Below are 14,709 nucleotides of genomic sequence, written 5' to 3'. Positions count from 1 at the left end.
GGTGGTAACCCACAGCTTAGCTAGCGACCAGGAGGCCGCACTTCAAGATGCAAGCGGCCGCCCTCAATCACAGCGACAGCTTGCATCTAACGACCGGGTCTGAATAAGACCCTATATCTCTTTCTGATTATGTTTTTTCTGTTCCCTCTTTCAAAATCTCTGAGGCCTGCTCTTGCAACCGTGCTTATCATATTTATAGGCAATCAGGGTAGTGCAGCATTTCCTTAAAAATGTAATGACCTACGCAAGTGGGGATCTTTTGCTTTAAATATCTTGGTGTCCTCATTTACAGTGGTGTTTCAGTTTTCCTTATAATTAACAATTATTCATATAGCGTAGCATATTCCATTGCGCTTTACAATTGGGAACAAACAGTAATAAAACAAGACTGGGTAATAACACACAGACTAAGACCTGTATTCAAGTATAGGGGAATAGCCGCGATCGTCGGAAAACATTCGCTGATGCGATGTTTTCCCCACTTTCCAAAGTATCGCCCAATGTATGTGCGAAAACTCCATAGGCAAAAATAGGCGAAAAAGTTTCTTCACCCAAAGGCAGGAGAAAAGATGTGCAAAATCTCTATTTTTGAGTAAAATGTGGGGACTTGGGTCCTGATTCAGACCCGCTCGCAAGCGCTTGAGCGCTCGCAAGCGGGTCGATGGTGAGCTCTGCGCATGTGCAGCGGCTGCACTGCGCGTGCGCAAGCCCCGGAGTGAGAGAGAAATTCTCTCGCTCCGTGGCTCTCTACAAAAGGGGCGGCTGTCGATGTTAATCGACAACTTGCCCCATTTTGTAGGTAAGCGAACGCCTGCCGTTTGTGGGCGGCCCCACTGACATCACCAGTGATGTCAGTGGGAGAGCTTCCGCCTCTATTAGAGCCAAAAGCTCTCTGGGGCTTGCAGCAGACGAGACCCTACCACAAGGGTCTCGTCGCAAGCCCTGATGGTCGCGATGGTCTTGACCATTGCGACCATCATCCTGGCCGCTCGCAGCTATGCAAGCGGCCAGGAGGCCGCACTTAAAAAAAAGCAAAAAAACAAAGCCCTGATTCAGAGCGTCCGGCTCTGAATCAGAACCTTGGTTCAGAACCCTTTGGGCGCCCCTCCTAAAGACTAATTAAGCAAAAAAATAATCTTAACACCCCCTAAAAAAGGCATGTCATTTTTGGGGAGGAAATGTAAAAAGTGTTTGAAAAAGGGTTTTAAGCATTGGCTCAGGTATTTTTGGGTGCTGTATGGATGGGTCTGGTGTTTTTAGGGTTGCAGGTGACTGCAGCAGGTGTATTTTTAAAAGATATTTCTGATACACTTTAGAGACACATAGATACGCTAGGACCCATGTTAATGTACCCCCATATTAACTATCCCAATTATTTTTCTCCTAAAAAAATGCTTTCTATAATACTTTATAAATATGCATATAACAGCCAACCCAAAATACTTTTCTTAGGGCTATTAATACACTTCTATATTGATTTCCCGGGTCAGATTTTTATGGGGTACAGATTGATTTCCCCCAAAAAAGCTGTCCTTTTCACTAGTTTTGACTTTTGCTGCATTCGCACCTTTGCGTTTTCACCTGTTTTGGAATTGAATAGGGCGAAAAGCGGGAACACGCATTATGAAAGTACGCGATAACTTCGCGTACAAACAGGCGAATGAGGAGAAAACATTGCATCGGTGTATGCTTTTTGCCAGACGCGACTTTTCGCCTCTAATTGAAACCGGCTCATAGACGTAAGAGGGCCCTGCTCGCAAGAATACAATCTATAGGGAAATAGGCATTGATAGACAAGGATAGTATTGCATAATGGTCCAGCCAGATTGCAGAGGTTCTTAGTAGGCGGTATGACCCAGTCACAAAGAAGATGTGAAAGTGAAGAAAGAGAAAATAAGTAAAGTTATGTGTGGACTGTATAGAGCAGTGGTTCTCAAACTCGGTCCTCAGGAACCCACACAGTACACGTTTTCAAGGTCACCCAGCAGGTGCACAGGTGTAGTCATTACTCATTGACACATTTTAAAAGATCCACCGATGGAGCTAATTATTTCACTTGTTATTCTGTGAGGAGACCTGGAAAACATGCACTGTTTGGGGTCCTGAGGTAGAGTTTGAGAACCTGTGGTATAGAGGGTATGTAATTGGGTAGGATAGCTAATGAAAAAAGTCCTGTAACCGTGAATGGGAGCAAGTAATGTGTGTGGATCAGAGACGCAGATCTTGTTCAGAACAGAGAGGTCGGGTTGACATGTATGTCAGTGTCGTTTGGTTTGGCCTTATGTGTAAGTAAAAGTATTTTATATTGAAAACCAGTAACCAAAGGAGGGACTAGAGCAGGCCATGAGCGTTTAGCGAGGAAGATTAGCCTTGTAGCTGCATTCAAAGTGGATTGTAGTGGTGAAAGTCTGTTTGGGGAAGACCAGTAAACAGACTATTGTAATAATCAATGTGGGAGATAATGAGTGCATGAATGAGGGTTTTGTAAGATATGGTCGTACTCTGGATATGTTTTTGATTTGGAGACATATTCAATGTGGGGGTCAGAGTTTGTATTTGTTGTTGACCCTGGGTGGAAACAGGAGCAGACACAGGTTTAAACTGAAAGGTGGGTTGATTAATGTGACTGTTTGTAGACATGAATAAAGATAAACTAAAGTCCAGTAATAAACAAACTGATATATGTGGCTGAAGGGAGCTGCAGTGAATGGGAGTAACAAATGTCCAGATCAGTGGCAGAGATGAATCCAGATGAACTGTGGGAGTGAAGTGGAAATCCTGGTATGCTGAATAGTGGCTGAAGGGGATATCCAGTAAAGCAGTGATGCTGGCTGAAATGGAGATCCGGAAATGCTGTGATGCGTGAACTGAGGAGACAGGTTCAGGCAGGAGTGGGTTAACTGAGGAGACCAGTTCAGGCAGGAGAGAGTCTGGTGGAAGGCACAGGACTGATCTCAGCAGTGAGCAAGGCTAGGCAGAGCAGTGCAGGCTATGCAGGGAGCCAGAGACCGACAAGGAGCTAGGGCTAGCACCGAAGCACAAGTCTAGGGTACAGGAGCGCAGAGAACTCTCTCTCACACAGCTACGCTGTGAACACGTTGCACTGGCAACTACAGGGAGCTCCAAACACCCTTAAGTACCCAGTAGCGGAACATGATAGGCCAGAGAGAGCAGGTGACCTACAGACCATTGGCCTGCCATATCACATGGCCAAAGACAACATGGTGGCGCCCAGACACCTGTGACACAGAGATGCCGCTAGACTTACCCTTGCCAGGATGGTCCAATGCTGGCAGACCTCTGCTTACAGCCAATGCCAGTCTCCACATGCCAGCTCCCCCGACAGAAGGACTGCGCCACAGTGCCCTCATCGGTAAGGACCGCAAACCTCCACGCCACAAAACCCTGGTCGTGACAGTGGGGAACAAAAGACAGTTCAGAGTCAAGAATGACACCTAGGCAGTGAGCTTGTGGGGTGGAGCTGATTGTCAGTGATATAGATATCAGTTTGGAGACTACTATTGACTGTTGGAAATATTATTAATTCTGTTTTGGAAAGATTACATTTGATGTGGCGAGATGACAACCAAGATGAAATGGTAGAAAGATATTTAGTGACACGGACCAATACAGATGGTGACAAATCTGGGGGAGGATATGTAGATTTGTGTATCATCCACATACAGATGATACTGAAATCCAAAGGAGCTGATACATTTGCCAAGAGATGCGGTATAGATTGAGAAAAGTAGGGGAGCCAAGACTGAGCTTTGTGGTACTCCAAATGACTCCATCTGATAGATGTAGCAAATAGGAGGTGGATTCAGTGAAATGAACACTGAGCAATTAGATATGTATGATGAGAACGTCTAAGGATTGTAGTGTTTGTATGAGAAGAGAGTGGTCAACAGTGTTAAATGCAGCAGAGAGATTCAGAAGAATAAAGAAGTGAGTAATGGCCTTTAGACTTAGGGGGAATCCAATTAGCTGCGATTGGCGAAAAAACAGGGATTTTTCACTGATTACCCTTGTTTTTTTCGACAATGTTTTTTCCCCCTATCTTATTATTTCAGACAAAATAATAGGATATTTCTTCTGAAAACACATAGGATCTGTGATAAGCTGATGTGTTTTCGACATTTCAGGGGTGAAAAAATAGCACTTTCGTGGATAATTTTCCATCACGTTCCGATAAAACAGTCCTGATAAGTGCCGGCGTCGGACGGACTTCAGGGATAATTGGATAGCCCCGGGGGATCCATTAGCACCCGAACAATGTTCAGGGCTAATTGGATACCCCCCTAAGCAGTGATCAGATCATTCGCTATATTAGTCGATGCTGTCTCAGTGGAGTGTTGGGAACGAAACCCACAACTGATGTTGTGTGTGTGAAGAAAGCATGTGAGGCGAATGTAGGCAAGTCTCTCAAGTAGTTTGGAGGGACATGGGAGCTGGGAGATGAGACGGTAATTTGAGAAATAGGGTTAGATTTTTTTTTATTTCTTTTTTAGAATAGGAGTAATCACTTTACGCTTGAACAGTGATGGAAAGATACCAGTAGAGAGAGATTACAGATTTTAGTAGGGGTGAGCACAAATTTCACAGATATCTCCCACAAAGTGCTAATTAACACTTCATATCACAGTCCCCCTTATCAATGGGGACTACTATCTGACCCCTGTGTACTAAACTCCAAAAAGCAAAGCTTTTCGGAGTTTAGCACCGGTAGTTTACACCATCTTCAGATGGCGTAAACTACTGTTTGCCTATGGGGACTCTCTTTCCCGCAGCCCCCAGCCAGTCCCAGAAGCTGACGCTATGCGCATGTGCAGTGTCATCTTCCCCCGGTGAAGTCTTTCACTGCAGTCTATTTTTTACATAAAATTATACAGAAACAGCAGTTTCTGCATAATTGTATGTATTGCTCATGGTAAAAGCTGGGTAAGGCGCGCTCTCTATATGGTGGGGCAGTGTGTAAAGTGCTTGGGTAAGAGTGATCTGTATGACAGAGAGACGTAGACGGTGGTGTTGGGTCAAGGTAATTTTATTGGTTTAAGGTAGGTAGGCACAATGCTACTAGAGGGTAATTGACCCAGGAGCAGTGGGGGGAAGAGCAGGATGGGTGCACGGGGGGGAAGGTGGGTAGACCCTTTTAGGGGGCTCCTTTTCCGTGCAGTTCTGGACCAGCACGTTGTCCCTGCTGGACCTTTGGTCAACAGTCTTAACGCCCGGCACAGTGTAGGTGGAAGTCTGGTAAGGATAGATGATGTGGCGGCGTCCCGCAATTTGTACAACTTACCTACCGGTAGGTGCCTGTGTAGGCGTTGCGATTTGGGGGTGGTGGTCGGCAGTCTCTGATGGTATACAGCGGCAGGTTAGATGGCCGTTCTTGTTGTGCTGCAGCTACTGGTGCGGCTGTGCCCGTGATGGTGGCACAGTTGGTCTTGTTTGCGCTGGCAGGGTGGGTCAGCGTGGTGGATGGAGCCTGGCTGGATGTGCAGGCTGCGGCAGGTCGGCGTCTCCGTGTTTGGGATGCGGGCCGGTACCTGCGTGTGTGCCACGTCGTGCAGCGGGACGGCCGCGTGAGGCTGTTCGGATGAGGGATGCTGTGTGTGTGCAGTGAACGCCGGCTCCTCGTGGTTCCTGCGGCTGTTGGCGCCCAATGTGGGGCGGGGGCGGGGAGGCTAAGAGCCGGGCGTGTCACGGTCACAAGGCGAGGGTGCCGCTCGCCGGAGGTGCTGGCAGCTCCTTGTGATCAGCGGTCGCTGGGACAGCAGGGGGGTTCTTCAGCAGGAAAGAAGGTTTCCAGGACGTGATGGTAGGTGTGTGTTCCCAACGCGTTTCGGCTGTACGAATGGCACATTGCAGGAGATTTCACAGAAATATCCTTCAAAGTGCTAATTAGCCCTTCAGATCACAGTACCCATTATTATCAGTGGAGACTACGATCTTACCCCTATGTACTAAACTCCAAAAAGCTAAGCTATTTTGAGTTTAGCACTGGTAGTTTACACCATCTTCAGACGTCATGATCTTCACAGCCCCTTCATCATAGCTCCTCATATCCCCTCTTCACAGCGCCCCTCACTCATCACAGCCCCGTTCCCCCTCATCACAGCTCCTCATATCCCCTATCACTCCCCCTCATCAGTCACCTCCATCACAGCCCCTCATATCCCCTCTTCACAGCCCTTCCCTTCATCAGTTACCTCCATCACACCTCCTCATATCCCCTCTGCACAGCCCCTCTCACTCCCCCTCATCACAGCCCCTCCATCATAACTCCTCATATCCCCTTTTCACAGCGCCCCTCACTCATCACAGCCCCTCTATCACAGCCCCTTTCCCCCTCATCACAGCCCCTCATATCACCTCTTCACAGCCCATCTCACTCCCCCTCATCAGTCACCTCCATCACAGCTCCTCATATCCCCTCTTCACAGCCCTCCTCATAGACCCCTACTCACACTTACCTGCTGGCTCCAATAGCAGCAGCAGAGAACTGGTGGCTGGGGACAGGTCTTTCAGCGACGTCGGCGGGAACCCTCCTGAGTGCTGCGGCGCGCCTGCGCAGGCATCTGTTTCACAGTGACACAGTCTGCCCGGAGGCCACTTTGCATACAGCAGTACGGGACTCACTGAGAGTGGAGGCGGGTCATGACGTCACGCGGTACTCAGGTCCTTTGGGCGCGCTGTGATCAGACTAATGTCTTCGGGCAAAGGGGCCCGTCCACGGGCCCTTTGGGTCCCGCCGGGCCCTAGGCGAGCGCCTAGGATACCTAGTGGGAAATCCGGCCCTGCCATTATTGTGTGCACTGGGACACCAGTGACACAGGGATTTTTTTTCACTGCTACACTTTTACCGGTTTTATTTGACCTGCTTGATGGAACTTTTAAAAGCAAAACAACTGCTATAATATATCAAATGAATTACTATGTTGCAGATTTTCCACAAAATTATAGCTATTTGAAGTGATACATTGTCCTGGATATTTTGCTGGAAGCTCTCTTGCATACTTCTCATAGATTTCACTATTTACTGGGTATAAATGTACGAGTTTATTGCTGCTATTTGTGTAAATGTGTAAATTGTATTACTAGGTTGCAGGCTTACTAACAGATACAAAAACAGATAAATATACAGATACAGCAACTAGAAGTGACAAACTGTTCTGTATATTTTGTGTGAATTTCTTTTGCATATTTTTCATAGATTTTTCTATTTATTCTGCTATTATTTTTATTGCTGCTATATATGTGCATTGTTTTCTGTCTATTTTAAATAAACCTATGTTTGATATGATTAAACAAACCACCTGTCTGATAATAGAGAGAATAACGTTTACCATCTGAATTTTTAGTACCAGCGCAGTAATTATTGCTAATCACTTAACTGTTGGTTTTTTTTTTAGATCATATTGCTCTTTGGGTTTTAACTGGACCCTATTAATTATCTGCAGCAGTTACTTATCTAAGGTCCTTTATAAAATAACAGCGCCAGGAATTGTAGTGTTTCACTACATAAAGTATGTTTTCTATTTCTAGAGTTTGAGGCTGACACAGCAATGGAAAGTGGAAAGTTGTTGAAGATTAATAGCATAGCTATGCTGCATAGTGATCATTTTTAATGTATTAAAGACATACCAGAGCCATGGCAAATAGCTCCTGTTAGTACTGACTCTTCTGTTCTTACATGCAGGGCCTTATGGGAAAACGTATGCCTTTAAAGGAGACTATGTGTGGACAATTACTGATTATGGCATTAGTCCGCTCAGCAAGATCCAGGTCCTCTGGAAAGGGCTTCCAGGAAACCTGGATGCTGCCGTTCACTCCAAACGCACCAAGAGGACATATTTCTTTAAAGGTAAGTAGTGTTTTGCATAGTCAGTCCCCCACTAGATAAATGCAGGTGGCCACTTTCGGTTACCACCACAGAATGGTTAGGGCTATTAGTACATTAAATCTCACTGTTTTACTACACGTTTTTTCATTCAAATCTAGTTCCTCTAACAATTAGTGGGAGTGATCAATTTTATTTCAGCTAAGGAGGTAAGTAAATCGCTCCTTGTTTCCCAAGAAACAACAGACAGCATTAGCTAATGTGGTTCTTCATTTTATTTGTTTGATTTATACTAAAGTGAAACAAAAATGTAATTACAATGGAATTTACGTGTAGGCTGCAATGAGCCTTGTTGTTTGAGTTTAACTCTGGTTCACCTGAAGCCAATATCTTATGTTGTGTTGTTGTGTGCTCTTTTTCAGGAAATAAGTTATGGAGGTACACAGATTTTAAATTGAACTCAGGATACCCAAAAGTTTTAACTAGGGTACCCCCGAATATCAGTGCAGCCTTATACTTGGAAGGAAACCAGAAGATATTCCTTTTTAAGGTAAAATTAATTTAATTACATTATATCTATTATCTTTTTCTATCTGGCCTCCAGGAGATCTTGGGAGGAGGAGGTCCAAGTGAGAGGGGCGTGGCATGTCAGTGTGAAATATACCATAAAGCCCCCCTACCTGTGTTGCAAAGGGCTGGGCCGTGATCATGCCATTTGCAGAAAATGCCTTCCTATTGGACAATACCAGGGAAGGGAGCAGGGTGTGGGAGGGCTGTCTACTCTCCTGGGAGCTGGGAGAACACCCCCAATTTAGGAGGCTCCTGGAAATTCCGGTAGAGTTGGCAAATATGAATAATGCAGTTTGACCATATACTACTACCATCCATTTGACCACACAATGCAGTATGAAAGGATTGAGAGATATGAATTGATACTGATTCTCACGGTTGCCATTTCAGTTTGTCTGTATATGCTTTATAGTCAATTGTAATAGTTGGGTTGTCACTTATGAATAAGTTATCCAATCCATCCAGCAAAAGAATAATATACTGTGTGATGATCAATAAATAACTTATGTGGTGCCTGGCAATGTTATTGGAATGCCTCATTTAGCAATAGGCACAGCAATGCTGTGCTAGAAATCCCCCAAGTCATGATGGAGTGTCCCTGAGGAGAATTAACAACACAATTAACACACACACACACACACACACACACACACACACACACACACACACACACACACACACACACACACACACACACACCTATATGCTACAGCAAACCCCAGCATTTACACCTCATTCAAAGTGTCAGTTTTCTGTTTTTACCCATACTGTACTTGCCATAATTATAGGCAACCAAGTGTAGCATCGGTAGTGTTTATGGGGTCATTGGAAGCAGTGGGATTTATTTTTTCATTTTCACATCTATTTTGTTGCATTGTTGTAGCATTAAAAATGGTAATTTGATGCTTTTTTAAAAAACTTTATGCAGCAGTATAACTTCAGACATACGTGAACAGAGCAGTAGTACAAGTAAATATGGGAAACAAGTAGAAACAGGAATACCAAAAACTGGAAGCAGGAGATACATATTGCAGGCCTAACAAGTTGTTACAGTGTTGTTCCAGATTTTTATATAGTAAAAAAAAGACAGGGGAGCGGCGAATTGGCATCCTGCAAAAGGAAAAGTGGGGAGAGAGGGGGAGGCAATAGAGGGGGTGACAGGTACTTAGAGGGGTTGGACATGGAAATATGAACGTTTTAGAAAAAGTTAGGGACATGTTGTTTATAATACTGGACATAAATGACATTTTACAAACATGCCAAATCCTGGGAAGTGTTGCTTGTAGCCAAGTAACAAAAGGTTTCCTCCAGTCAGCTGCGATTGGGCATGTGGCTGCGGAAAGTACAAGGCGTTTGCCATTGGGAGTAGGTACAACCTGGTGGTAAATGGGACAGTAATGTCGTCCACACTACTGCCCTGTCCCAAGCTGATGCAGCAGCACTGAATGTGCTGCTGCATGCAGTAGTGTGAAGGCCCCCTGTCGCCAACCCCCCCCACCTCCCCTCCTTAATCCGGCCCAGTCTGTGATAATCAAAAAACATTGGGCCTGATTCAGCAGTGCACCCGCTTCAGACTGGCAGCAGACTGTAATTGATTGACAGTCTGCTGCCATTTGTGGGCAGAGAGGGGGCGGTGACGGCCTCCGTTTTCGCGAAATGGAGGCGTGTCAATACCGTTGAAGGGGGAGGGAAGAGGTCAGGATCTCCATCAGCTGACGGAAATTTCCTGGCCTCTGTCTCTCATATGCGGTCAGTTAGCCTGCCGATGGGTCACTTAGCCTGCCGATGTCCCCGCAGATTATCCGATGCTTCGTAGAACGCAGCTCGGATAAGTAATGCAAGCAGCAGGTGTGATGTCTCCTGCTGTATTACCATAATTGCAAGGATGGAATTGCAATGCTGCATGCGTGCAGCTTTGCAATTCCGTCCTAAGTTGAATCAGGCCCATATAGGGTGATCTTGTGCGTGAGTACCAACAGAGACTGATGTTTGCGTTAGCACGTATTGTGGCTGCCAGAGGTTCAAATATCAGTACAAAGATAAAGGGAGAGAGGTTGCAACCTTGGTGAACACGATTAGAAATGTGGAAGGGCGAGGACCAAACCCCACTGGCTGACATCATAACTCTAGGTTTGCGATATAGAGCCTTAGGGCCTGATTCAGAGTCGGACGCTATTTGAGCTCGCTTGTTCAGAAAAAAAGGGGTGGCTATTCAAATGAACCGTTCGCTCTTTGCGGTCTGTTCACGCTTCTAGGTCTGAACGAGCGAACAAAACATGCGCTCGCATCCTACGTCATGTCCGCTATTTATTAGATTAATCGAGTACATCGACCAGCGTATGAACTGCTCGCTATTCTTGTGGTTGGTTTTTCCTACCACAATCTTGCGAGCAGTTCTGACTATAAAATAACCCAGTGACGTGGTCAATGACGCTGCAGTATTAATTATGCACACCCATAAAACGCCCGTTTTGACCTTTAAGCACGCCTGCGTTCTGATCTCCACTCCCCGTTTTCAAGCACCTTCCCCTGTTACCACCCACATACGCCTCCTCATGTCACTCAAAATAGCAGGCATTCGCTATTTAGCGAACAAACGATTTTCGGCCGCACTGACTGGTTCGCGCATGCGTATTACGATCCGTACGCAAGCGCAGTTGTGCAAACATCGCTCGGAACGAACGAGCGGCCGCTTATGAGCGGCTCTGAATCAGGACCTTAATTTCCTCAAGAAACTTGACCTCATTGATCCAAGGACTTGAAACATAAATGGCCAAGAAATGCGGTCAAAAGCCTTCTCAGCATTGAGCACAAGGACCAAGGCAGAAGTTTTCTGATTGTGAATGGCATGTATTAAATCAATTGTGCTTAGAGTATTATCAGAGGCCTGCCAGCCTGGGATGAATGTGTCTTGGTTGGAATTGAGGAGCGGACTGAGGGCCTGATTCAGCAAGTATTGCTTTTCTGCTATAAGCACGTTGCTAATATCAGCGGGGATATGTAAATGTTTGCATTCGCATTGCGATCGCAGCCTAATATAAGGTTTCCCACTTCCCCTTACTCACATCCGTATACTTGGGCAACATAGCGAAACAATCGGTAACATCGAGTAACATCGGACCCATACGCACAGTTAAGGCAGGTCACCTCACTCAGGAATAGCTTACTTCAGCGCACGTTATGAGGCCTCAGGCTGCGTATGGTATCGCAGTGGTTAATTTATGCACGCCCCTGCAACTCTGTTGAAACGCATTGGCACGCCTGCGTTTGCCTGACCATCCCCCAGTCACCATCCACAAACGGCACTTCCTGTCAATCACTCTGCCATGGGTCTGTGTAATCGATGCGATCGCTGTCCCAATCGCAGTGGCTAGTTTGCGCACGTGCACTGCGATGCATGCACAGTACGCAACAATCGCCCGATTGCATGCATATAAGCAACTGCGTTCCCCGCTGAATCAGGCCCTGAGTCTGTTTGCCAGGAGTTTAGCATAAATTTTGATATCTACAAAGAATTTGATCTATAATTTGCACAGTGTGCTTGGTCACATCCTGGTTTTGGGATTACAATAATGTCAGCCAATGTGGTAGCGTCATCCAAAGCTTCCCCTTCTAAAATTGTATTAAAGAAGGAACTCGGGTGTATCGCTGAAAATGTATTATAGTATTTAGGCGTAAGACCGACTGCTATTAGGGATCTTAAATCCTCAACTCCTGGCCAGAGTTTGGTTGTCTAGCACATTCATATGTGATCCTGCCCATACTCAGGGACGCTGAGAGGGGAAGGTACTACTTATGCAGGCCCAGGTTGCCAGAAGGGGCCCAGATTAGTAGCACACCGAGCAAGGGGGGAGAGGAGAACGCTACTGCTCAGTGGCAGCAGTCTCATTTCCCAGCCCAGCACAAGCTGCTGTGTGCAACAGCAGTCTCCTCTCTCTCCCTGCAAGTGTTATAGGTGGGCAATCGCACCTCCCCCCCCCCCCCCTCCCGGGATCAGCTACTTGGCTGGGAGGGCCAAATCCACCCCCCCCCCTTCCTAGTGTGCGGCAACTCCCCAATTTGGACACTCCCCCCACCAGTATCTGGAGCTGTCCCTGCTCTCAACAGTCCTGCCCATGCTTGATTGTTGTTTTCTTAAATAACACATGATCTTCACTCCATTTTGCTTTCCATTTACTTGGCATCCCTCATTTACTTAGGTATTTCCCTTTGCTTGTCCATTACATGTAAATCCGCTAAATATCATAGTCTACATTTCAAATCTGGATCTGGTTAATATCCTGACAGTCGGGATACCGGTGCTTAAAATGCCGGCGCCAAAATCCTGACAACTGTCAGAATCCCGGTGCCGGCATCCTGACCGCCAGCAACCAAACGGTAAGTACTGCGGTTAGGGGGAGGGTTAGCGTTAGGCACCACGATGAGGGTTAGGGTTAGGCTGTAAGGGGGAGAGTTAGGTTTAGGGTGCGGGGAGGGGGAGGGCTAGGGTGTGGGGAGGGGGAGGTTAGTTTAGGCACCAGGGGTGGCGGAGGTTAATTTAGGCACCAAGAGGGGATGTTAGTTTCAGGTATTTTTAATATGCCAATGTTTGCTTTTTTTAAAGGGTATCGACTGCATAGCAATACTATAAATAGAGTGTAAATCATACATTTCTTCTTTGCAGGGGGATAAGTATTGGCAGTGGGATGAGTTAGGATGGAGCAACCTGAATCCAAAGAAAATCTCCAGCCTATTTACAGGAATTCCTGGTAAGTTGGATGCAGCCCTGACCTGGAAGAATGGCAGAATTTATTTCTTCAAGGGAGACAAGTACTGGAGGGTAAACAAGCAGCTAAATGTGGATCGGGGGTACCCACTGAGCAAGGCAGAGCGTTGGATGCAGTGCCACCACCTTGATTAATGACACTGTAAGGCATGTTGCTCATTTACAGCAGTTCTGGAGACCTGCTCACTAACTAGAAAGACGACCAGGAGTCCTCTTGCCATAATTTGAAGTCTATGACACTTTTTAACTATTGCACAAAACTTCAAAGGCAAATCAGTGAAGATTCCATGTAATGCAACTAAAGGAATGTTCCCCTGTGCATTCAGCAATTGTCTCACCATTTGGATATCATAATACAACGACTGTGGAGACAGCACCATTTCCTGGGACCAGGACCAATTCGTTTGTGCAATCATGACTATAATTTGCCAATTAAACAGCACCAGCATTGGACACATATTTCTACAGCATAATAAATTCAGGGTACGATGGACAAGTCAACCATTAAAATCTGGACATATATGAAGTACACATTGTTGCTGTACCTTTAGATCAGTGTTTCCCAAACTCATTCTGCAGGGCGCACTAACAGTGCATGTTTTCAAGGTCTCCTCATAGAATCACAAGAGAAATAATTAGCTCCACCTGTGGATCTTTCAAAATGTGTCAGCCAACTAGGAAAATGGAAACCATGCACTGTAATACCACTTTTACACCTAAATTCCGGGTCTGACCAGAGTTGGAACAGGGTTCCAACCCGGATCAGACCCGGAATTTAGCCGGCACTGACCCAGGGTATTCCTGAGTCGGCGCTGTTCATACCGGAGCCGGGTGTCCATAGACCCGGTTTTTCCGGCGTTGACGTCATCTCCAAGCGCCACTGAAGCCGGACCAATCGGCCGGCATGCGGCGCCCTCCAGGTCATCATGACAAGGAGTGCGCCGTTCTCACAGCAGGGTTTCACGGATTACTCCCGTGTTAAACCCTGCAAGTTACCTGGGTTGGATTGCCGGGTCACTGGACCCGGCGATCCAACCCTCTCCCGTTTTACACCAACGAGCTACCAGCGATAACCCTGCAATAACCCGGGCTTTAGCTCCGGTGTAAAAGGGGTATTAGTGTTCCCTGAGGAATGGGTTTGGGAAACACTGCTTCAGATCATAATGTAAGAATGCAGCAGGCTTGACCTTCAGTACAGCATTTGCAGTTAGTGTCTGGCTTTACAGTGGTCTGGTAAATTCAGAGTGCTATAATATGCAGAAGTCTGCAGTGCCATCTGCTGGCAGGTGACAAGTACAAACAATAAAATATTTGGTGTAAAGCAGATCATTTGCTGTGTGAAGTTATTTGTCTACATTAAAGACAATATTCCATTGTTACCTATGAAATGTTATAATCTCCAAAGATGGAGATCGCACCAGGGTAAATTTAACAGCAAGATCTCTCTATTATGAGGATTGCCAAATGTCCCCACATTATACAGTAGATCTCTCCAGTGGTGCCACTCTGAAGCAAAGAGAAAAGATAGTCTCTC

At 46.1% G+C, this 14,709-nt stretch overlaps 1 protein-coding gene across 1 annotated transcript in view; it reads left to right on the top strand.

The window, feature by feature from the left end:
- MMP19 (matrix metallopeptidase 19) overlaps positions 1–14,501 on the top strand; it is a 35,128-nt gene extending 20,627 nt beyond the window's left edge. The window contains exons 7-9 of the mRNA XM_088473143.1: positions 7,700–7,864; positions 8,263–8,390; positions 13,074–14,501. Coding sequence (XP_088329269.1) covers positions 7,700–7,864; positions 8,263–8,390; positions 13,074–13,310 — 530 coding nt within the window. The 3' untranslated portion in view covers positions 13,311–14,501. The remainder of the gene's footprint in view (positions 1–7,699; positions 7,865–8,262; positions 8,391–13,073) is intronic.
- The last annotated feature ends 208 nt before the right edge of the window (positions 14,502–14,709 follow it).

This window comes from Taudactylus pleione, unplaced genomic scaffold (genome assembly GCF_031769625.1).
Source record: "Taudactylus pleione unplaced genomic scaffold, aTauple2 ptg000130l, whole genome shotgun sequence".
NCBI lineage: Eukaryota > Metazoa > Chordata > Amphibia > Anura > Myobatrachidae > Taudactylus > Taudactylus pleione.
This window is presented reverse-complemented; position numbering and strand designations above follow the sequence as displayed.